The 24,723-nt window shown below is 48.9% G+C and overlaps 1 protein-coding gene across 1 annotated transcript in view; it reads left to right on the forward strand.

The window, feature by feature from the left end:
- Positions 1–24,723, forward strand: part of LOC144820261 (dynein axonemal heavy chain 6-like) — a 1,187,310-nt gene that overhangs the window by 832,266 nt on the left and 330,321 nt on the right. Inside the window, exon 30 of the mRNA XM_078677850.1 lies at positions 3,311–3,448. Within this exon, the coding sequence (XP_078533976.1) occupies positions 3,311–3,448 (138 nt within the window). The remainder of the gene's footprint in view (positions 1–3,310; positions 3,449–24,723) is intronic.

Here is a 24,723-nt window from a genome sequence, read left to right on the forward strand (position 1 = left end):
GGACTCTATACACACTGTACCTCACTTTGGTGCAGTATATATAGAGCCAGTTTCTTACAGCGCCGGCACACAAAATGGCACCACGAATGCTAACTTATGTAGAAACAATACAAAAGTATAATTTTTATTCTAACATCAGCGCTCTTTGAGATATTGTCCTCCTTTGGGGTGTCTCGAGTTTGTGTGTCAACCACTGGAAGGAGACCCTTTTCCCGCTGACGGGATTGGTCGAGTGCAAGCTGCAGCTCTCCCTGTGGTGGAACTCAATGGGAATGTGACCACTTTCGCTATTAAAGATTGTGTGGTATATATATTTTTTATATTTTTAGCTGTCCACTGGTAAAACACAGAAGTGTGCTGCGGCAATACCAGTGCACTCAGGACCGGGCTGCGTTCTGTTCTTATTTGTTGATCATATATGTATCTTGTTGATTTTCCCTGCTACTGGAATGTTGTATCAGTAATTGTGTTCTTTAGTGATACAGTTTGCATTCGTGAAATCACAAACATGAATAAAAACAGAATTGATATTATTGTGCAAGAGTTCATTCAGATGCTTTCCTTTATATTCACCCTCTTCAGTAATGTCACTGAAAAGACATAATTTACTCATACACATACTGCCAACATTAAGGAGTAGCATGACAGGAGAAGCTCACTATTAACAGCTCATTCCTACTATAAGGAGGATAGTCCCTAATGCACTGTGCTTCTTAGAGAGGAGGGAGCTAGTGATCTCCCCAGTCTTAGTTTCAAGGGAATAACCACCGTGACCCTCTCCTATAGAGCCCAGGTCGGTGACATCTTGATATATATGTTTTGGTTTATCTAGCTACAACATCGGAGTCAGGGCCCTGCTGTTCAAGGCTCTGGGTGACGGGGGTCCTTTTATCTTTATTTTTCTTTAAATAAATATATTGTTTGTGAACATTACACATAGTCATCTCTAGCATAACGTTTCAGAAACAGAGCAAGTGAAATGCAAATTTCACCAATATTACTGGTACACCTGTGTTATGACTACCTCTAACTGTGAGTATTTATTAGACTTCAAGGATGGCATTTGAAAGATGGAGCTTGAGTAGGAAACACAGGCGATATCCCTGTCTTTTTCCTGCCCTGTTCTCTGTTTAAGTCTGTCTGGAGGGTGCATACATGATGTCCCACCAGAGGTGGCACTAGGGGCTTCACCTGTGACTTTGCATGTCAATAGAGTGTCTCCTTTCCTCTATACTATGATTGCTATTTTTTACTTTTATTAATACCATTGGAATATTGGCAAACGTCTACGGTTGCAAATATTAACCAGATACCAAAGAGAGACCTATGTACTGGTCCATTATTTAACCTGAACGTCCGTAAGATTTCACGAATAGTAGCTGTTAGTGGACCTTGCGCTTAGGTATCCGCACTGTATTTCATGGGTGCCGTGGTATTCTGAGCTTAGTGGTCATTTAAAGCATTGTCAACATTAACTTGTGAACACTGTATAGTTTGTTTGGCCAGGGGCTCGAGTTTCACTACTGAGTAGTGCATAACACCTCCTAGGTATTCACTCAAAATGTACATTCTTATTGTGAGACTATCGGCTCATTGTATCATTGTTTTGTTGCATTGGTGTAATGTAGTGTAATCACTAATACATGCAGTAGACCTGTATACGCTCTACCATTCCTATGTGACTCTTAGAGTATATCCATTTGTATCCCTTCCTTATGTATATAGAGATAACTCTAATCACTAGTATATGCAGTAGACCTATATACTCTCTACCATTTCTATGTGACTCTTAGAGTATATCCAGTCATATCCCTTCCCTATGTATATAGAGATAACTCTACTCACTAGTATATGCAGTAAACCGTTGTGCTCTCTACCATTCCTATGTGACACTTAGAGTATACCCATTCATTTCCCTTCCCTATGTATATAGAGATAACTCTAATGTATGCGGTTGACCTTTGTACTACCTACCATTCCTATGTGACTCCTAGAGTATATCCAGTCATATCCCTTCCCTCTGTATATAGAGATAACTCTAATCACTAGTATATGCAGTAGACCTTTGTACTCTCTACCATTCCTATGTGACTCTTAGAGTATATCCATTCGTATCCCTTCCCTATGTATATAGAGTTAACTTAATCACTAGTATATACAGTAGACCTTTGTACTTTACCATTCCTATGTGACTCTTAGAGTATATCCATTCCTATCCCTTCCCTATATATAGAGAGATAACTCTAATCACTAGTATATACAGTAGACCTTTGTACTCTACCATTCCTATGTGACTCTTAGAGTATATCCATTTGTATCTCCTCCTTGTGTGACTTTACATGTTGTACATTTGCAATTTTTTCTGTTTGTATCCTTTATGTAACACATGTAATCCTAAATCCTTATGTTTCTCAACTGGTTCTTATGTAAAGCGCTCTGACACCTTCGGGTAAAGTTCGCGCTATATAAAATCGCATAAATAAATGAAAAAGTAAATACCGTATTCGGTGCTTCGTAGAGATTTGACCACTGATTAACTTGTAAATACACATATGGGTTATAAGTGACTTGAGCACAGAACCCAGGCAGTCAAGCTTTATTCTGAATGTGATAATTGTATTGCACTATAACAAGATTCACCCCAGGCATCTCCCTTGAATTAAGCCTTGGCCTACTCACACCCACTTTCTGCTGTGGGCTGAGCATGTTGAGTGCTGATTGTAAGGGTCATGTGACCCCAGTAACCATCCACTCAAGCGAATTGGACAGGCGGTTTGGCGGTTGTGATTGTCTTTTCCTATGTAAAAGGCGGGACTACATCATAATGCATGTCTTAACCAAGAGTTTCACAAGCCCGTTCAAGACATATCTGAACTAGTCTGGTAACCGCTCTATGGAAATCAGTTCTCTGGAGAAATACATTTTGCCTGCGAGAGAACATGAAATACGATGTGAGTGATTACCCGCCGCTGCTCTTTTGCAACCGATATTTCTTTGGGAACGCCAGCATCATTTGCATTTGTGCTTCTGTAGTCTGATGCTGCTCCCCTTGTTTCAGTCCGGCAGCAGAAATATAAGAAATAGAAACACGTTGAGTATGGCTTAGTGTAGAAACAGTTACACCCCCTAGAAAGTATGAAGACTATATGAAATGCATTACATCTCGTTACTGGCTTTGAAATAATGTATATAATTTGTTTGTGTAACAGTAAAACACATTTTGAACTACCTTTCGACAGTGATGACTGGATCATCCTTTTGAATGTACTGGGGTGTGCAATATCATTTAAACTGCTGTTTTTTTTTTAAGATGATGGGACGGTTCTTCAGCGGATTGGCGCAGTCGGGAGCCTGGTGCTGCTTTGACGAATTTAACCGAATTGACATCGAAGTTCTGTCTGTGATTGCCCAGCAGCTGATTACCATTAGAAATGCCAAAGCTGCAAAGGTAACATTATACAACTACAAACCTGGTTGTTTTAGATTGTCATTGTAAATAATGGTTTTTTGTAATGAATGTAACGCTAAACAAGTTACACCCAAATGCTTATGTAGTATTAAAGAACTGAACAAATATATTGCTGTGAATTTCATGTTTTGACAGTTTGCACTTTTAAACATCATGGATGCGCTTGAGCAAATTCAAAATATCGTAAATGGGAATTTTAGAGCTTCTTTTTAAAGGAATTTTCTTCTTTGTATCTCATGGTGGCGACATGTAAATTTAGAGTTTGCGACGTTGTACATTTCCTTAGTTTCAGACTCACTGGAGAGTTCATGACTTTTGAAACAGTCACTACATAGTGTCTCCCAGAACGTTAATGGAGTCCAGTAAGTAAGACAAGGACTTCATTGAGTGGGTGAATGTAATGCACAGATTTAACTATAACTCTTATCAGTTAAATAGGCACAGGCTCCATAGCTTAATGAAACTGTGCCTGCTTGCTGTTCCACACCCATGGCGCATTCAGAATTGCTTTTGCTAAACACCAGTGTTATGCTGGTCCTCAGAAAAGAAAGATTTACAATCATCACAAATAGAGATGTACATTCTTTCAAATTTCCTTTCTATCGTAAACCCAATGCATATACAATACTGCAATGTCAAGATTTGGAGTGGCACCAAGTCTTACTGCTCCATGGTAGTGATGTGTTTGAAATGGTAGAGGGCTAAGCTATATTGGAGGAAGAAACTAATTTGCATCTTACTGTAGACAGATGTTATGGCCTATGAAGATTTTATCTGAAAGAGGCTATTAGTTATGGATTCCTCATCTTAGAATTACCCCCAGGGGTCATACTGGATCTGGAGAATTTTTCTTCATCAGTACCCCTGAACGTCGGCAGGTGGCATCGGTAGACTTCGAGTTTGTTGTTGGCATTGTGGTCGGCGGTATGATGTAGCTGTATCTACTAAGATGCTGCCCTCGCGTGCTGATGTAAGTTCTTTCTTTTTCCGCGCCAGCCAGCGCAGTTCCGGAGAGAGTGGTACCTCGAGTCACTTTTTGACTCTCTTTTTGCGACTTTTGTTGACATCTTTTCGAGTCGTTTGACTCCTGGTACACGTAGGGCTGTCCCGTCCTCGAACCGGCTTCAAGATTGATGTCAGTTACAAACCTGCACCTCGTGTGCTTTTGGTGTTTGGAGCGCGACCACGACCCAAACTCGCGATCCAACTGCCGGGCCATGAACCCGAAGTCTTTACTGGAGCTGGCTGTGAGAAGTTGGCCTGGCATATGCTGTCCACTAGTTCTAGTGGGCACCTTGCACCAGTTCAAACAACCCTTATTGATGATGGGTTTAAAGACAACCGTTATTGAAAGCTATCCTAGTGGTAGCTATTGAGAGCAGCCTTCAGGCTAAGTCTCGAAGGAATGTAAAGCAGCTTGTTTTACCAGATCAGAACCTCCTGAATGACCAGATGAAAGGAGAACCACTCAAGAGATATATAAAATATATGTATTTATTATTTATTACTAAACACTCTCTACTAATCTTTTTACGAGATTAGAGCACAAAGAACACAATATTAAATCACTAGAATGACAGTAAATAGCACAATACACAGTGGACTCCAGGGGGAGACCAAACCATATACTAAGAAACCTTGTTAGCAGCAGAAAGACAAGATAGTAATAGTAAAAAAATGATTTTGTTAAGGGATATTTTTCTGAAGTTTGTAACTCAGACATCCTCTAGCAAGACAATTTTTTCTTTGAAGACAATTTCCAGACACAGTATTTATCGACACCTTACCAAACTGGTAGCTCAATGACACCAGTTAAAGCATAGTCAACCACACAACCAGAGAAAGAGCAGATGCATTTCATATCCTCTGTTTTCCATTCAAATAATGTTACTCAGTCTGGTAGTCCAGTAAAGATCACAGTATCGGGCCTTATTAAATACTACTTTCATAGAAAACTTAATCAGTTTGCTAAAAGAGAAAGAAGACCTATTAGAACACAGGCGGATAATAGCCAGATTGAACAAAATCCAAGGTGTAGCTCTGTTGCTTGTTGTGAAGTTGCCAAGTCCACCTTTTTCCCCATAGAGAAAGATCTGCAGTCTTCACAGGATATAATTACCTCAAAGATTCTTGAATTACAATGAGAGGATAAAATGTTTCAGACTCTGTTAAAAAAAACTATAACTCAGAGTTGAAGTGGGAATTTAAAACCCCTGTACAAGGCAACTTTTCCGCCTGTTAGCCTCCTTAGAAATGGAGAATGAAACCTTGTGCTCCCTTTTGGTTAACCCTCAGAGCTGATCCAGCAACTGTGTGAATAATACTGTGGCTGATCACTCAGATTCCACTTAGAAAAGCCATAGTATCTTGTCTCACAGTGCAGTTAATGCACCAACTGCATAACCATAACCTTGCACCAGTCCAAACAACCATTATTGATGATAGGTTTAAAGACAACCTTTATTGAAAGCTATCCTAGTGGTAGCTATGGAGAGCAGCCTTCAGGCTAAGTCTTGAAGGAGTGTAAAGCAGCTTGGTTTACCAGATTGTAATCTCTTGAATGTCTAAATGAAAGGAGAACCACACCAGATATATATAAAATATATGTATTTATTACAAAACACTCTCTAGTAATCTCTTTATGAGATTACAGAGCAAGGTACACACTTTAAACAAAATAGAACTTCAGGAAATAGCACAATATACACTGGGCCCCAGGGGGGACCAAACCATATATTAAGAAAGTGGTATAAGAACCACGACTTGACTAGAAACAAGGTCTAGAGCCTGTAGAATCGCTGGGACACCAAGGAACCATTCAAGGTAGTGACACAGGGGACCCATGGGGGACACGTGCAGTGTGAGAAAACAGCTGCCGCGCCGTTAGCTTCTATGGGGAAAGTTGCAGTTGAAATTGTAAAGATAAAGGACAGTTAGGAGAGGACTTTGAGCAAACCCCTTTAGACTTAAGGGGTTCTAGGGCCACCACCCACGGGAGCACCTGAGTACTCGAGTTACCTCACCTAGGGAAGCCGGGTGCATAGGTGTCAAATGATGTCGGGAGTCATCGTTGATGTCAATGGTGATCTGCTGCAAAGTGCTGCTGCCGTGAAGAAGAAAAGTGTCTGGTGTGATCCAAGCCTGGATCGAAATGTGAAAAACCTGAAAGCAGAGGGGACAGAGTCTGGGCACCTTGCCAGTGACCTGGGTCATGATAGACGAATGCCCACCGATGTCGGGTGCTTCAGGTGCGAAGAGGTGAAGCTTGACTCTGCAGCCACGAGGAGCTGGAGGCATCAACAATTACCAGGAGCTGGGTTCGAGCTGTCCCATGAAGGATGTCGAGTGCTGTGGCGTCGGTGCTCAGATTGAACATAACAAGCCTTGGCAACAGCACCCCACGCAGGAAGAGAAAAGATGCTTCGGTGTGGACCAGCAAGGTCCAGGGGACTCCCCAAGTAATGGAGAGTCAGGGCACATATGGAGCAACCAGGGAAACCCAAGGAAAGTTAAAGTTGCCTTCTCAGGCTGCAGTAGTAGACCTGTTGTGTCATTTTAGAAGGATGCCCAGCGGTGGCAAAATACATGCTTCATCCCCTGTAGGCCTCTGGGGTATCTATGACTATCTAGTGATATCTATGGGTATCTAGTGTACCATATACTAGGGACTCATAAGGGTACCCCAGTAACCAAACTGAAGTGTACCTAAAGTACATGGAATCATTTTAGAGAGGAAGCAGCTAGGTTGGGGTTCTGGATTGCAGTGACCCAGCCAGACTAAAGCCGAAAAACAGTGAAACATCAGCAAAAAGTGAGGGTAACTATAAGAAGCAGATCCTACTCTCCTACACTATCTGGAAAGCTTCTGGAGGCACGGCAGTCACCTCCATGCCGCTCGAGTACCGGGCGAGAGGGAGATGGCGGGACCGGTCGAGGAGCCATCACCACCACTCCTCGTGGAAGTCTTCGTCTTCGAGTAAGTTGAAGCACAAAAAGAAGGCGAAGAAGCACCCTCGCTCTTCGCGTTCTCCCCATCCGTCGGCCAACGCGATGCGAGATGTGGATGGTAGTCATCCGGCTCCGCCCGTGGAGCCTGTGGGTCGACTCGCAGCCTCTCTCCCTTTTTGGGAGCTGGAGCGGGCCCCTGCCCAACTTTGCGGTTTTTAAGAAGCCCCCCATCACCCTATTTTTGGGCAGCCTGACTCCGCGGGCGCACCTTTGGGCCCTGCGGGCTCGGCTGGGGGCTCTAGGCCTTCCATGCCGGCGGCTTCAGCTCCAGCACCGGAAGGCCCCCCAGGGATGCAAGCCTGAGTTTGGATCAGTGGCGATCGACCTTGTGACACCTCCTCCGGGCCGAATCCAGTGGCGACACTTCCACCCCCTCCGACGCCGGTTGTGTCCCCAGCCGACATTGACCCCAGTGGACATTGACCCCAGCCTCCCCCTCGATGTGGACACAGAGCCGGACCGGCGTTGACAGATATCGGGACCGGCGCCGACTGGTACCTTTCTACCACTGTTCTCTACTGGTGTTCTCTATCACCCTGAGTGGCTATCAGAGGAGGGCGAGGAGGACTGGGAGGAGTCTGTGGACCCTCTGGCAGACCAGTTAGAAGAAATGGACTGGAGAGAGGCGTTGGGTGAGGCCAGTGGTCTGGACACCTCCCCAGACCTTGGCATGCTAGCTCCCCCTACTGTGGGTTCGGAGGAGGGTGCCTCATACGCAGTGGTGTTGCGTAGGGCGGCTGAGGCCTCAAACCTTGAGCTTCCTACGGCGGCGGTCAGGAGTAAGCTTCTGACTGAGGTGATTCAGCCGGCAGCGGCCTCTTCGGAGTCCCTGCTGCTGTTCAATTTGGCCCTCACGGACATCCTTTTGGGCACTTGGTCCATGCCCAATACAGGGGCTCCTGTGGATAGGATGATTGCCCTATGCCACGGCTCAGCCCTGGGCGACCCCATTTTCCTCTCTCAACACCCCACCCCTGAGAGCTTGGTGGTCTAAGCCTCGACTTCCAAGGGCTCATTTCCTACCGCTCCACCTGATAGGGAATCCAAGAAGCTGGACCACCTTGGGAAGAAAATGTTTTCTTCCTCCAGCTTAAGACTGTGGTCCGTGAACACCACATGTCTCTTGGGCCCTTATTCCCACACTGTGTGGGATACGGTCACGCAGATGCCTCCTTAGTGCCCGGAGGCGGCTCGGGCCGTGCTCTCTCGTGCAGTTGCCAAAGGGAGAGAGACGCAGCGAAGTTCGCCATTAATTGTGGGCTGGACATCGCCCATTCGCTGGGCAGGACAATTTCAACTTCAGTAGCCCTGAGACGCTACGCTTGGTTGAGGTCCACTGGCTTTTTGGGTGATGTCCAAGCTGTTCTTTGGGACATGCCCTTTGATGCCCGTCGCTTGTTTGGCAACAAAGTAGACAACGCGCTCGAGCGCTTTAACAACTCCCGGGGCTATGGCCAGGTCCTTGGGCCTCGATTCTACCTCTCACCCCATGCAGTCTGCTTTTCGCCCCTTTCGTGACTACGGAAGGGGTGCCCCGCCATGTTCCACCCAGAGCCTCATGCCTGCGCAAGCTGTCCAGCTTCTGCGCGGCCGGGGACGTGAGACCCACCGTCGTGGGTCTGGGGGCCAGCGGGCGGACAAGTCCACCAACCCCCCTTCAGTAGCAGCCTCCAAGCCCTCCTAGTCCGACCTTTCAGGGCCACCTTTTGCCTGTGGGCGGCAGGATCCACCATCACCCCCCCCCTACTGGCTCACCATCACGTCAGACAGGTGGGTTTTGCAGATAGTCCGAGGGGCTACTCCCTCCCCTTCGAGACTACCCCTCCATCAATGCCACCTCAATTCCATTGCATGTCGGAGGATCACCTGGCCCTTCTCCAACAGGAAGTTACGGCGCTTTTGGCCAAGGGAGGCATCAAGTGAGTTCCTGCCCCAGAAGTAGGTCATGGTTGTTATTCCCACTACTTTCAGGTGCCCAAGAAGGACAAGGGTCTGCGTCCTATCATGGATCTCAGGAAAGTCACGCTTTCCCCGGAAGGAAAAGTTCAAAATGTTGACACTGGCTCAGGTCCTGTCTGCTCTTGACCTCGAAGACTGGATGGTAGATTGGACTTGCAGGACATGTTACCTACGGTTCAAGGGAGGTCACAAGCACTTTCAGTTTACTGTGCTCCCCTTTGGCCTTACCAGCGGCCCTCGGGTGTTCATGAAGGCGATGGTGGTGGTCGCAGCTCATCAGCGCAGATCAGGTGTTCCAGTCTTCCCCTATCTCGACGACTGGTTGTTGAAGGCGGGCTCGCCCCAGGCTGTCGTCTCTCACCTCCAGACTATAGCCGGCCACCTGCATTTACTGGAGTTCAGCATCAATGTGCCAAAGTCACACCTGATTCCCTCTAAGAAGCTCCTTTTCATCGGAGCGGTTTGGGACACACCGCAGTTTTGGGCTTATCCTCCCAAACAGTGAGTCCGGGATAGTCAGGCTATGATTCCGATCTTTAAGCCTCTATCCTGGATTTCGGTCAGACTGACCCTGATGCTACTGGGCCTCAGGGCCTCCTGCATCCTGGCCTCCTGCATCCTGCTGGTGGACTATGCCAGGTGGCATATGCAGGCTCTGCAGTGGGACTTGAAGTTCCAGTGGGCACAGGATCAGGGGAATCTTTCCGATTGCGTCCAGATTTCAGAGTGCACTGCACACCAATAGCAGTGGTGGCTGACAAACCAGGATTGGGTCAATGGTAGGTCCCTCTCCCTTCCCCAACCAGAGAACACAGGGGTGACAGATGCATCACTTCTGGGGTGGGACGGCCACATGGGGTAGGAAGAGATCAGAGGCCCTGGTCTCCGGCGGAGTCTGGGCTCCACATCAACCTTCTGGAGTTTCGGGTGCTCCGTATTGCACTGAAGACATTCCTTCCTTCTGTCAAAGGGAGAGTAGTGCAGGTGTTCACGGACAACATCACCGTCATGTGGTACTACAACAAACAGGGCGGTGTGAAGTCGTAGACCCTCTTTCAGGCGGCACTTTGTCTCTAGAAGTGGCTAGAATATCAGGGCATGTCCCTGGTGGTTCAACACCTGGCAGGTTCTCTGAATGCCAGGGCGGAGGAACTCAGCCGCTAGCGCATGATGAATCACAAATGGCGTCTTCATTCGGAGGTGGTGCAAGGTTTCTTTCAGCAGTGGGGAGAACCTTGGTTAGATCTATTCGCCATCGAAGAGAACGCACAATGTCAGCAGTTCTGCTCGTTGGAATTTCCAAGGCTTCACTCGCTAGGCGACACTTTTAATGTGATAGAGACTTCTATCTGCAAATTCCTTACCTTTGAATTTCAAAGGCGTCAGGCTGGATCTGGAAAGTTTTGCTGAGCAATACCCCTTGCGCGTGACATCGGTGGCTTCATTCGGCTCCGTGTGACGTTGATGGTGTCAGTAGCATTGGTTATGATGTCGCAGTGCCTACATAGGCACCACCCAGGCGTGCGGACGTCAGTTCTTTTCTTTCCGCACCAGTTAAGCGCTGATCCGGGAAGAGCTACCCCTCTGCCGCTTTTTGACAGGCTTTTTTTGCGACTTTTGTCGATATTTTTGATGACTTCGTGAGCGAGGGATGTCGGGTAGGAAGACAGGTTTTAAACCGTGCAGGACTTGTTCCGGCATGATGTTGTTTACCGATCCAAAACCGCGTATGTCTGTGGTGTCTTGAACGTGACCACGATTGAGGGAGCGGGCAATGAAGTTGCTCGCGGCCTGGCAGTCGACACGTCTAGCGAGACTTCAAGGTGGTCACGATCCTATTCGAAGAAGTGGCAGTCGATGGATCACTCACGGAGCCCTAAGTCCTCTTCCTCCCATTCGGGGTAATCTGGACACTCCAACTTCACCTAAACTGGCGTCCGCCATTTAAAGAGGTAAGGAGCACAGCTGCTCTAGGCACAGTTCTCCGGAGCCGGAGCCAGAGTCGACTTTACGCCTCCCTCCATTTCCGGGAGCCGGAGCGACTCCCGCTCAAATTAAGGATCTTTACGAGGCCATGCACCACATAGTTGAGCGGAATGCCTCTGTTGGTGAGCCTTCAGGCCCCACGGAGTCGGATAGGGGACTATCAGGTATGACGCCGCCGGCTTCAGCCACCGATGGGACCTCAGAGATCCGATCTCAGATCTGGTTCATTGCCGGATTTACCACATGAGTTTCCCCGGTGTCGAACCCAAAGTTGGTGCCAGCAGCGTCGCCGGTGGCTGTCGGTGGTGCAAGCCCCATCCTCGTCCCCGACGACACGGAGCCAGAACAACATTGTACGATGCCGATTCCAACTTTGACAGAACCCAGTAGTTCTATGTTGTTGTCTGAGCACTTTGTGGACGTCCTAGGCTCAGGAGAGGAATTGGAGGAGTCTGGAGACCCTCTAGAGAACCAAGATGTCTCTGAAGAGACAATGGACCTGTATGAGGAACTTGGGGAAGCCATTGGTCTGGATAATTCCCCAAACTCTGGCATGCTCTCTCCACCTCAGTAGCTATGGAGGAGGGGCGTCCTATGCTATGGTGGTTAAGAGGGTAGCTGAGCTCCTTGGACTGGAACTGCCCTCATTGTAGGTCGGCACTAATCTCCTGACCGAAGTGCTCCAACCTGGAGCTTCCACCTCTGAACCCCCTTTTTACCCTTTAATGAGGCACTTACAGACGTCCTACTAGGAGCTTGGTCCATGTCTAGCACAGGAGTTCCTGTGAACAGGATGATTGGATGTTGCCATCACCCACCACTGGGCTACTCAAAGTTTCTCAGCCAACTCCCCACCCCAGAAAGTTTGGTGGTGCAGGCATTCCCTTCCGTCCCTCCAGACAGGGAATCCAAGAGACTGGACTCATTTGGGAAGAAGATGTTTTCTTCCTCCATACTGGCATTGTGGTTGGTGAATACGGCATGCTTATTGGGCCGCTGTGAGAAGTTGGCCTGGTATATGATGCTCACTAGTTCTAGTGATCACCTTGTACCATGCCAAGCAACCCTTATGGTGCAGGTTGTAAAGTCAACCTTATAGACAAGCTATCCTAGGGGTAGCATGGACTAAGCAGTCTTAGGCTAAACTCTGTAAAGGCATGTGAAGCAAGCTGTTTTACCATACACAATCCCCTTGAATACCAAATGAAAGGACACCACACAGATATATATTGAAAATATATATAGATTTATTTCTACAAATAACCCTGATACTCTTTATGAGCACAGAAGCAAATGCGTTAAAACAAAACACAGTTTAAATACACAAAAGTTGCACAATTATGGATGAGCCCTAGGGGCCACCTAAACCATATACTAAAATAGTGGTATAAGAACCACTATGGGGAAAGTGAAGAGGCCTAGGGCCTGGGGAATCGCTGGAGCTGTTCGGGACTAGCAGTGAAGAAGTCGGGAAAGGCCCGCAGGACTCGGGTGCAGTGCGGAAAGTGCACGCTTTACCAATGCAATGTCAATGGTGCGTAAAAGTTACAAAGTTAGTTAAAAAGGAACCTTCCGAGTGACCTAGAAGGATGAAACTTTAGACACAGACCCTAGAGGTGTGTACCAGTGTGGGAACACCGGCGGAGCTGAGTTACCTCACCCACAGGAAGCGGGTGCACAGGGTCGAAGTAGTGTCGGGTTTCGTCACGCAGGTCGATGGTGCTTGGAGCTGAAGATGCTGCAGGCGGCTCGATGTGAAGAGTTCCGGTGGATCTAAGGGTGGATCTGAAGAGGTGAAGACCTGAAAGCAGAGGGGAGAATGTTCAAAGTCACTAGCCAGTGACTACCGTGGAACCAGAGTGGAACCAGGCGATGTCGGGTGCAAACAGGCGTTGTCGTGTAGCTTCTCTCTGCAGCCACGTAGACACGAGGGGTCAAAGACGTCCAGGAGTCAGTCACGAGCTGTCCCACGCAGGCTTCTCGCTGTTGGCGGTGTCGGCAACTTGATTGGAGCAAACAGGCCTTGGCTAATGCAAGCCACGCAGGAATCGAAAAAGGCTTGTTACTCGGACCAGCAAGGTCAGAGCAGGTGCTCCTTTTTACAGGAGCGAGGGCAAGTCTGGAGCAACCAGACCCGCAGTGTAAATTGAAGGTTTCGTCGTCAAGATGGCCGCTAGCCACGTGGCAAGTGGCCGGGATGGCGCGTCGAGTGGCACAGTGCAAAAGGGCCCCACGCAGATCGTGGAGATGCTGGGGGGCTGATCTTCGGTGCAAGGGCTGCTCGAGGTTGGGGCTTCTCAAACCCCAAAGCACAGCGTCGAGGGTGCCTCTGATGCTGCGCAGTCAGCTTCTCGGGGGTCTTTCAAGAGGTCCGGTCCCACGTCTCTCAGTGCCTCCACGGGTCCCTTCTTTGCAGGGACTGTGGATCGGGCGGTGAGAAGTCTGGGAGTCTGGGTCTTGTCAGGCTCTGGGCTCGGGCTCCGGCGGGAGGCGGCGGCAAAGCAGACGTCGAGTTGCTGGTTGGTGCCTGTGTTCACAGGGTGGTCACTCCTTGGCCACAAGGGAGATTCTCTTCCGTCTTCTGTGCAGCAGAATGTCGAAGTCCAGTCTTCTTCTGTATTTCAAGTTGATTCAGGATGATCTGAAGTCTCAGGACACAGCTCCCACTCTTATTCGAATCTGGGGGGCCGGATCACCTACTAGGTCCCTCCTCTGGGTGGAACCAGGAAGGGGGTGGTTACACCCCCTTTCCTTTGTCCAGTTTAGCGCCAGGACTGGGGCTGGAAAGCCCCAGCACCGGTTTGAACTGGCCTATGCACAGGGACACCTTGTGTGCCCCAGGCATGTCTGATTCTATTCAGCCCTGTCCTACCCCATACACAAAATCCTGTCTGGAGTGGTGCTAGCACCTCCCCAGGCAGGAAACCCTTTGTCCAAGCTGCCCTCGCTGGAAGGACTCCCAGCAGCAGGAGGTCAGACTTGTGTCTGTGGTGGCAGCATCCATTTTGGGATGCTAAGGCTCTGTTTAACTTTAACCGGGGTTCAGGCTAGGTACATGTCGTGTCCCTCTAGAAGGGTGGAATGCTACCCCCGTCACCAGAACTGGCGAGGGGGTAGTATTCCAATTCGTATGACACCTTACTCGACATGTTTTGATAAAGCCAAACCCAAGATAGCATTTAACCTCGAGGTTCATAATGCACTTAAGAGTATATGGTATGGCAATATCATGAAACAGCTAAAGGACATGGTTCCGAAAGCTGCAGACAGGCTCAGCTCATGCCAGAGCACCATCTCACATATTTCCAAGCACTCTGCCTCCAGGATTGATGAGGCCTTCCATAGGAGTGGCTGACAGGAACATATGTGTCCATTTTAGGTTAGGTATAGGCATACTACACCTACGTAAGGGGTGGTTACACCGACTTACCCCAGCTGAGTGATCAGCCAGTTGTGTCAAATATGGAGGCCAGGCCAGGGGTGGCACAATGCATGCTGCAGCCCCTGGTAGGCCTTGGAAGCACCTATGCCCTGGGTACCTGGGTACACTGTTACAGGGGCCAATAAGGTGAACCAGTTCCAATTGTGTATGTACCTAAGGTACATGGAGTCCATTTTAAGGAGAGAGCAATTAGCCTGGGGCCCTGAATAGCAGGATCCCAGGCCAACTATGTCAAAAACCAGCTAAACACCAGGCAAAAAGTTTGGGGGTAACCATAGTCAGATATCCACCTTCCTACATAACCCCCCCCAAACGAAAGGAGATAAGGCTATCCTTGACCAGGTAAGCCTATATTGCCTAAGTGGCCATATAAGGAAGTACCAGCTCTGGCTTGGTTACCCCCTGTCTCATGGTCCACTAAGCAATCCCTCACCCTAAGGGTATCTGAGGGTCTCCACCATAGGGAATCTCTACCTGTGGTGTGTCTTTGCAAAGTTAAAGGCTGGTGTTGGGATGGAGTACTGAAGTGAGATTCCTCTGTAGGACTCAGCTTCCTCCAATCACTCTCCACCATGTGTGCCTTTCTTTCTTTGACTGAGTTGCACTGTGCTCTCAGGGTCAACCTCTGGCTACCTAAAGCTGGAGGCTGGGTCCCTCCTGTTGGCTTACTGGAGGGACAGGTCAGGTTTGGGGCCTTGGGGTCCCAGGTTTGGCTGTGCCCAACAGAATCCATCTGTGGGAGGTCCCTAACTACTTTTAAGGGGGCTCCCTCAGGAGTTTTTAAAGTTTTCACCTCACTAGGGCTACTAGTTTCGGTGCCCCTAATCTGTTGATGGGGGTGCTTTATTTGACAGGGGGCCCTTTGGGGCTCACTGTCCATCTTGTCCTCTGCAGCCCTGGGCTGAGTAAGGCAAGGTAGAGAGGGGCAGGATACCTGCTCCAGACTGGGTCCCACCTGAGAAGGGTCCACTGACATCAGAGGCTCTGTCAGGCTAGGCCTGACTACCTCTGGGGCAGTTCCTTCATCAGGGGTAAGATCAGTTCCCTGAGGAGGCTGATCCTTTCCTAAAGTCTGGTGGGAGGGAGATTTCTCTTCCTCCTCAATGCTCTCTGTCTGTGTGGAGTGATCCATCTTTTCAGGCTTCACAACACATGTATCAGTTTGAGTTTGGGCTGTGGCCATCACAGCCCCACCAACCTTTTCAGGAGGAGACTCAGTTTGGGTATGGGCTGTTACCATCACAGCCCTGCTAATCTTTTCAGGAGGGAAGTTAGCTAAAGATGGGGCTGAGGTTTGCTCAGCCCTACCAACCTTTTCAGGAAGGACATCTTGGATTGGGGCTGTAGCCATCACAGCCCCACTAACCTTTCCATGGAGATTTACCATTCTAGAATGGGTTTCTTGTTCCACCTCAGCCCAGGCTGAGATTTCTAAATCATTCCCCAGTAGACAATCTACAGGCAAGTTTGATGACACTGCCACTCTCTTTGGGCCAGTGACACCTCCCCAGCTAAGATTTACTACTGCCACGGGGTGATTGGTTTCTATTCCATCAATGTTTGTCACCTGATATGTGGCATCAGGTAAAAGTTGCCTTGAGGGGACTAGACATTCAGCCAACATGGTGATGCTAGCCCCTGTGTCTCTAAAGGCCTCAACTTTCAAGCCATTGATGAGGGGCTCCTGTCTATACTTGCTCAAAGTGTTGGGGCAAGCAGTGAAATTGGCAAACCCCAGACAAGAGTATCTGAGGTAGGGGACCTGGTTAGGCCAGAATCCACCTGTCCTCCAAAAGTAAACCCACCCAGATTCCTGGGTGTGCTCCCACTTCCTGGGGGATTACTGCTGACAGTAACAGGAGGTGTTGGAGCTGGCTTTGGAGGTATATTCTCTTTATTGCCATTCTTGGGACAACAGCTGTCTGTTTTGTAATGCCCAACCTGTTTACAGACATGACAATAAGGCTTTTTCTGGGTTGAAGAAGTGTCTTGGGACCCACCCCCATCCTTGGAGTTTTGGGGCCCTGGGGAAGTCTTTTCCTTACTTTTATCCCCACCCTTCTCTTGAGGCTTGGTAGTCTCTTTCTTTTGGTCACCACCCTGGTTCTTAGGCCTGATCCTGGTTCTGACCCATTTGTCTACCCTCCTACCCAATTCTTGTGGGGAGGTCAGATCAGAGTCAACCAGGTGCTGATGTAGAAGCTGATTTTGACAATTACTTAAGATTTGCTCTCTCATAATTAAATTATACAATCCTGTATAGTCAGTAACCTTACTTCCCAGCAACCAGCCCTCCAGAGCCTTAGTGGCACATTCAACAAATTCAGACCAGTCCTGAGTCTGTGTCTTCTGGGTGTCTCTGAACATTAACCTGTACTGTTCAGTGGTTAAGCCTAACCCATCAATCAGAGCACTCTTCAGGACCAGGTAGTTTCTAGAATCCCCATCACTAACTGTGAGGAGTCTGTCTCTGCCTCTACCTTCATAGGAGAGCCACAAGATTGCTGCCCACTGCTCCTGAGGGACCTGCTGTACTTTGCAAGCTCTCTCAAGTGCAGTCATCCACTTGTGGATATCATCCCCAACTTTGTAGGGGGGCACAATCTTACTCAGGTTTCTATTGTCATAGGACCTGTCTTTATCCTTAGGGATAGTGCTGCCACCAGTGGAATTTAATCCACTCTCTCTAGGCTGCCTTGCTCTAGCAAGTTTCTCTTTGGCCAGGGCAACTTCTAATTCTTGTCTCTGGATCCTAAGTTCAGCCTCTCTCATTTTGGCCTCATGTTCCCTTCTCTGAGGGCTAGTGAACTCCCTTCTGGAGTTACCATGAGAACCTCTAGAAACATGGGAAGTATTGGATTCACCTGAGTGATTCCTCCTCCTCCTATGCTCCTGGTTAAGTCCATTTGGGGGTCTGAATGGGTTGGACCCACCTTCAGTCCCAAATAGGCTTAGGTTAGCCTGGTTAAGCCTGCTGACTAACACCTGGCTATCTCTATCATCATCAGACTCACTTTCTTCAACCTCCTCCCCCTCTTCTTCCTCAGGCTGAGTATTCCCAGTGGTCTGGTCTTCCTCATCTATCTGGACAACAGGGGCAGGGGCATCAGGGTTATCATCTTCAGTGGGAGAGCCTCCATCTCCAGTCCCTGAGGTGCCTGGTTTGGAGTTCTTTAGAGCTTCAGACTGGTCTAACAGCTCTCTGAGGTGTCCTGCTGTAGGAGTAGGACCTGTTTTGATTCCTCTCATGGAACACAGTTGTCTCAGTTCCTTAAATGGAAAGGTAGCAAATTTGGATGGTGCCCTTGGAGGGTCACTCTCAACAGAGGTGGTTCCAGTGGATCCCTCTGCTCCAGACATTGCTCTAGTGTGGTGGATGTGTTGCAATCTACCTACACTTGTGTTTTCCTACAAAACCTATCTAGTAGTTGTAGTCAGGGTGTGCTACTCCCTCTCCTCTACAACAACTAAGTTCAGTAGAACTTAAGTATATCTAGTCTTGTTTTAGTGTACCTTTCTGATAGATACATCTGCCGTGTGGATTCCTCACCTTGTGAATATCCCCTTGCGTCAGCAACATTCGGAAATTCTTTTTGTAGCTTCGCGCCGACGTGGATCCGGACGTCACAGAGGCACGGCACCGCACGCGACCTCGCTGACGTCACCGGCGCCTATAATAGGCCCACGCCGGCGTGATGACATCAGTTCCCTTTTTTCCGCGTCGTCGACGCTAACGGTTTTCAGGGATCGTGTAGTAGCTTACAGTAACTTTGTTACTATTTCTCCGTATTTGTGTCTTTCTTCATTCTCTTCGAGATGTCGGCGAAGAAGACGGGATTTAAAGCCTGCGGTGAATGTGGCAAGACCATGTCAATCACCGACCCCCACGAATGTTGTGTATGGTGTTTGAGCTCCGACCATGATGTCGAGGACTGTTCCTGCTGCAAAAAGATGACTCCAAAAGCCTTAAGAGAAAGGGAGACAAAGCTCCTTATGGCGAAACTCAAAAGCAAAAAAGCTAAGAAGTCATCAAAATCTCGATCTCGCCGATCGAGGTCGAGGTCGAGGTCTCGTTCGAGGTCACACTCGGAGTCATCGTCAGCTCACGCTTCGAAGTCCTCGAAGAAGAAACACAGAAGGAAGTCCCATGAGTCACGTCATCACTCTGGGAAGGACTCTAGCTCAAAACCGAAGTCCCAGATCAAGCTCGTGAGTAAAGAAGTGGAGGTTTCGGAGTCGGAACATGAAGAGACTGTGCATCCGGTTTCACCCGAACCTCAGGAACAGGTCCATTCTCCGATTCCATCCAATCCTTCTGGTCAGGAGGATGAAGGTGAGGAGCAGGGGGCTGGTGGAGCCGAAGTTCCGGCACCCGATGGTTCATCGACTCCGGTTCCGGCACCCGAAGAAGAGGTCGACGTCGTATCGACTCCGCCTCCCCGGGAACAACCGAGAGGTCCGTATCCTGAGTTTCCGACTCCAGGTCAGGATCCTTCCCAGTTCCTGAACGCCATGTATGGTGTATATTCAAGGGCAATGTTCCCGTCTGGTGCACCTGTTGGTCCCACGGGTCCTATGGCCTTTAACCTAGGGGTTCCGCAGGCTTATGCCCCTGCACCCTTCATGCCCTTTATGCCGGCCCTACCGCCGCATTGGCATTTTCCGACACCACCGGTGTCGTCGACGCCGAAGCGCACGACGCCGGCTCCATCGACGCCGATCCCATCGACGCCGATACCCGTGACTCCGAGGCAAGATTCTGTCCGACCTCGTGTCGAGAAGCCTCGTCCGACGTCGGGTTCGACGCTGGCAGCGACCCCGTCGGAGTCGATTCCGAATCCTTTGACTTCGATTGTGAAAGAAAGGTCTCGGAGAAAGGCCCAGAGACTTTTGGAAGAGGAGAAATATGGGTATTCTGATACTGAGGAAGGAGAATTACAGGATTCTGAGGATCCCTTTGATGACTTATGTGAAGCCAGTGGTCTTGAACTGTCACCTGAATGGGAGTTGGCTTCTGTATCGAATGCTCCATCTAAGGATGTGGTGCCTTACCACACTGTGATTAAGAAGGCAGCGAGTTTACTAAACATAACTCTGCCTACAGCTGATTATAAACCCAATATTTTAACTGAGGTACTTCATTCTCCCTCATCTGTGATCGAGCCTATGTTACCATTCAACGAGGCGTTGTCTGAACCTGTCTATGAGGTCTGGAAGAAACCCTTGTCTGCTCCAGCGGTTTCTAGAACGGTGGCGAGAAGGTATAGAGCTGCACCGGATGATCCTGCATTTTTAACAACGCATCCTCTTCCTGAGAGTTTGGTAGTGCAGGCTGCCTGTTCTAAAAAATCTGCTGGGGCATTTCCACAGGTTCCTGGAGACAAGGAATCCAGGAAACAGGACCAAAATGCAAAAAAGGTTTTTTCATCAGCCAGCATGGCATTGAAATCAACCAATGCTACGTGTTTGATGGGGAGATATATCCATGCTTTGATGGACTCTGTCAAACAACTTATTCCAAAGGTTCCTGAGGATGACAGGAAGGATTTTCAAGAAGTAATCTCGGACACCCAAGCAGCTGCGAGACAGGTCGTCCAGAGTGGTTTGGACACTGCAGATTCGGTGGCAAGAGTCATGGGTTCCTCTGTGGCTACTAGGAGAGCTGCTTGGCTCAAATCTTCAGAGTTTTCTGCTGATGTCCAGTCTGCTTTAATGGACTTACCCTTTGATGGTTCAGGTCTGTTTGGAAAAAAAGCTGATACTGCCTTGGAGCGTTTTAAGGACAGTAGGGCCACTGCAAAATCTTTAGGCCTTCAATCCAGGGGTACTACCGGAAGACGCTTCAGAGGATTTGGCCGATCTTCCTTTCGATCTTACAGATCATTCCAGCAGCAGCAGCCTCAGCAGCAGCAGAACACGCTGTACAAGTCGTACAGAGGCAGACAAAGACCCCGTCCTAGAGGTCGTCAAGCTTCCTCCTCCTCCTCCTCCTCCTCTCCTTCCCAACCCCCGGCCAACGCAGCAAAGCAGCCCTAGATCCGCCATTCCGGATCATGTGGGCCCAGTAGGGGGTCGGCTTACTCATTTTCTACAAGATTGGGAATTTATAACATCGGATCTTTGGGTTCTCAATCTTGTAGAGAATGGGTATGCTCTTCCTTTCCAGGAATTCCCTCCCAATTACCCTCCTTGCCAGGGTTATTGTTCGGAAGACCACCTGCTTCTCTTGCAGGAAGAAGTCCTGGCATTATTTCGAAAGGGTGCAATAGAGGTGGTTCCAGAGCAGGAAAGGGGTCAGGGGTGCTACTCCCGGTATTTCCTGATCCCCAAGAAAGATGGCAGACTTCGGCCAATCCTGGACCTCAGGATTTTGAACCTTTACCTGAAGCAGGAAAAGTTCAAAATGCTCACTCTTGCACAGGTTCTTCAGGCGCTGTTGGAAGAGGACTGGATGGTGTCGATCGACTTGCAAGAGGCGTATTTTCATATTCCCATCTTGAAGTCTCACAGAAAGTATCTCCGTTTCACGGTTGGGTCACAGCATTACCAGTTTGTGGTCCTTCCGTTTGGCCTTACTACTGCACCTCGAGTCTTCACCAAGGTGATGGCAGTGGTGGCAGCTCATCTCAGGAGAACGGGGATTCATGTATTTCCGTATCTAGACGACTGGCTGATCAAAGCGGAGTCGCCAGAGAAGGTGCTCCATCATCTGCAAGAGACAACTCAGTTGTTGCACAGGTTGGGTTTTTCGATAAATGTACCCAAGTCTCACCTGGTGCCCTCACAGCGCAACCTGTTCATAGGTGCGGTACTGGACACAACCGTATGTCGTGCATTCCCTCCCCCTCAAAGAGTTCGCGACATACGGGAGATGATTCCTTTATTTTACAATGGAGCGGTCGTTCCAGTCCTGAAGGTCCTTCGCCTACTCGGTCTGATGGCTTCATGCATTCTGTTGGTCAACCATGCACGCTGGCACATGAGGGCACTCCAGTGGTGCCTCCGCAGGCAGTGGTATCAGCACAACGGAGATCTAGGGGAGTCAGTGAGGATCTCCAGAGAAGCTGCAGCGGATCTGTCTTGGTGGAGCGTGGAAGGCAATCTGTCACAAGGAAAGCCTTTTCAACTTCCTCCATCGATGGCCACAGTGATAACGGATGCATCCACTCTCGGGTGGGGTGCTCATCTGGGAGACCTGGAGGTCAAGGGTCTTTGGTCTCCAGAGGAAAGGTTGCTTCACATCAACCTTCTAGAATTGCGGGCGATACGTTTGGCGCTCAAGGCCTTCCTCCCTTCCCTTCGCGGTCAGTCAGTCCAGATCCTGACGGACAACACGACCGCGATGTGGTACATCAACAAGCAGGGAGGAGTGGGGTCGCAGTGTCTCTGCAGAGAGGCTCTGCGTCTCTGGTCCTGGGTTCAGGACCATCAGATTTGTCTGATGGCAAATCATCTGGCCGGGGTTCTGAACGTTCGTGCAGACAGTCTCAGTCGGCAGTTCTCTGCCGATCATGAGTGGAGGCTTCACCCGGAGGTGGTTCACGACATCTTTCAGATGTGGGGGACACCTCGGGTGGACCTGTTCGCCACTCACGAGAATGCTCACTGCCTGTCATTCTGCAGTCTCCAGTATCCGATGCAAGGAGCCTTGGGAGATGCGTTTCAGTTAAGTTGGGACTCGCAGCTCCTTTACGCGTTTCCTCCCATACCCTTGATTCCTCGGGTTCTGAGGAAGATTCGCCAAGACCGGGCCCAAGTCATATTGATCGCCCCGGATTGGCCAAGAAGGGTGTGGTATTCAGACCTTCTCCACCTCTCCTCTCACCCGCCGCTCCGTCTCCCTCACAGGGCAGATCTCCTCTCTCAGATGGAGGGGCAGGTTCTACACCCCCACCTCCAGACCTTACACCTTCATGCCTGGAGATTGAGCGGGGCAACCTGATTTCTTTTTCTCTCCCTCACGATGTGGTGGATGTCATTTTGTCAGCCAGGCGTGACTCCACTAAGTCCATCTATTCTTATAGGTGGTCTAAATTTGTTGTTTGGTGCAGGGAGAAGTCTATAGACCCTTTGAGGTCCCATTTATCTGATGTGCTCCAGTTTGCCCTTTCCCTGGCCCAGCAGGGGCTTGCTGTAGCCACGGTGAAGGGTTATCTGTCTGCGCTGTCGGCATTTATCTGTATGCCTGACCAGCCTTCTCTTTTTAAGTCTCCCATTGTTTTAAGGTTTTTGAAGGGCCTTACTAATAGGTTCCCTCCTACACCCTTTGTTGTGCCTCAGTGGGATTTGAATCTAGTTTTGACATTTTTGATGGGTGCTCCCTTTGAGCCTCTTCACAAGTGTCCCATGAGGCTTCTAACTTTGAAAACGGTTTTTCTCGTTGCAATCACCTCGGCAAGGAGGGTAAGTGAGCTTCAAGCTCTTAGTTCCAAGCCCCCATTCCTGACCATTCATGCTGAACGAATGGTTCTTAGGACCAGGGCTGCTTTTCTGCCTAAGGTGGTGACTCCTTTCCACCTTGGTCAATCCATTACCCTTCCTACCTTTTATCCTTCCCCTCACCCTTCCAAGGAGGAGGAGAGATTACACCGTCTTGACCCCAAGAGGGCGGTGTCTTTTTACTTGGACAGGACAAAAGACTGTCGAGTGGACGACCAGCTCTTCGTTGGCTTTGCTGGCTGCAAGAAAGGAAGAGCGGTCCATAAGAGGACTTTGTCGAGATGGATCGTCCTCTGCATTAAGATCTGCTACTCTTTGGCTGGTAAGGACCCACCAGAGGGTATTAGAGCACATTCGACTAGAGCAAAGTCTGCAACATCTGCTTTGTCTAGAGGTGTACCTGTTGAGAACATTTGCAGAGCCGCGACTTGGGCCTCCCTCCACACTTTCGCGAAGCACTACTGCTTGGATACCGAGGTGAGGAGGGACGGCCATTTCGCTCGCTCTGTCCTCCAAGATTTCCTGGTATAGCAGAGTGGACACCCTCCTCCGGGAGTGGGGACTGCTGTGGGACTCTATTCACAAGGTGAGGAATCCACACGGCAGATGTATCTATCAGAAGAACAAGTTACTTACCTTCGGTAACGCTTTTTCTGGTAGATACTATATCTGCCTGTGGATTCCTCACTGACCCACCCGCCTCCCCGTTGTCCACTCTTCTATGCCAGAGTTTCTATGATGTGTTATTTTATTGTCATGGAAATGTTCATTTCAAATGTTGTTATTGCATTTGCTTCACACTGTGTGTGTTACCTTGGTTTCTGTACTATGTATACTGTGTGTACTTCTACTATCATCGGTCCGTCCGTGTGCCTCGATGGCACGGAAAAAAGGGCGGAACTGATGTCATCACGCCGGCGTGGGCCTGTTATAGGCGCCGGTGACGTCAGCGAGGTCGCGTGCGGTGCCGTGCCTCTGTGACATCCGGATCCACGTCGGCGCGAAGCTACAAAAAGAATTTCCAAATGTTGCTGACGCAAGGGGATATTCACAAGGTGAGGAATCCACAGGCAGATATAGTATCTACCAGAAAAAGCGTTACCGAAGGTAAGTAACTTGTTCATCAGGTACCTGTATGATCTTTCAAATTATATTTTCAAAGATTGTAATGGTAAAACAACAGCAAGCTCAAATCCCAATCCGCTGCTCACCAATGTGAGAAGTTGGCCTGGTATATGATGCTCACTAGTTCTAGTGATCACCTTGTACCATGCCAAGCAACCCTTATGGTGCAGGTTGTAAAGTCAACCTTATAGACAAGCTATCCTAGGGGTAGCATGGACTAAGCAGTCTTAGGCTAAACTCTGTAAAGGCATGTGAAGCAAGCTGTTTTACCATACACAATCCCCTTGAATACCAA

The sequence above is a fragment of the Lissotriton helveticus genome, chromosome 2_1, assembly GCF_964261635.1.
Source record: "Lissotriton helveticus chromosome 2_1, aLisHel1.1, whole genome shotgun sequence".
Taxonomy (NCBI): domain Eukaryota; kingdom Metazoa; phylum Chordata; class Amphibia; order Caudata; family Salamandridae; genus Lissotriton; species Lissotriton helveticus.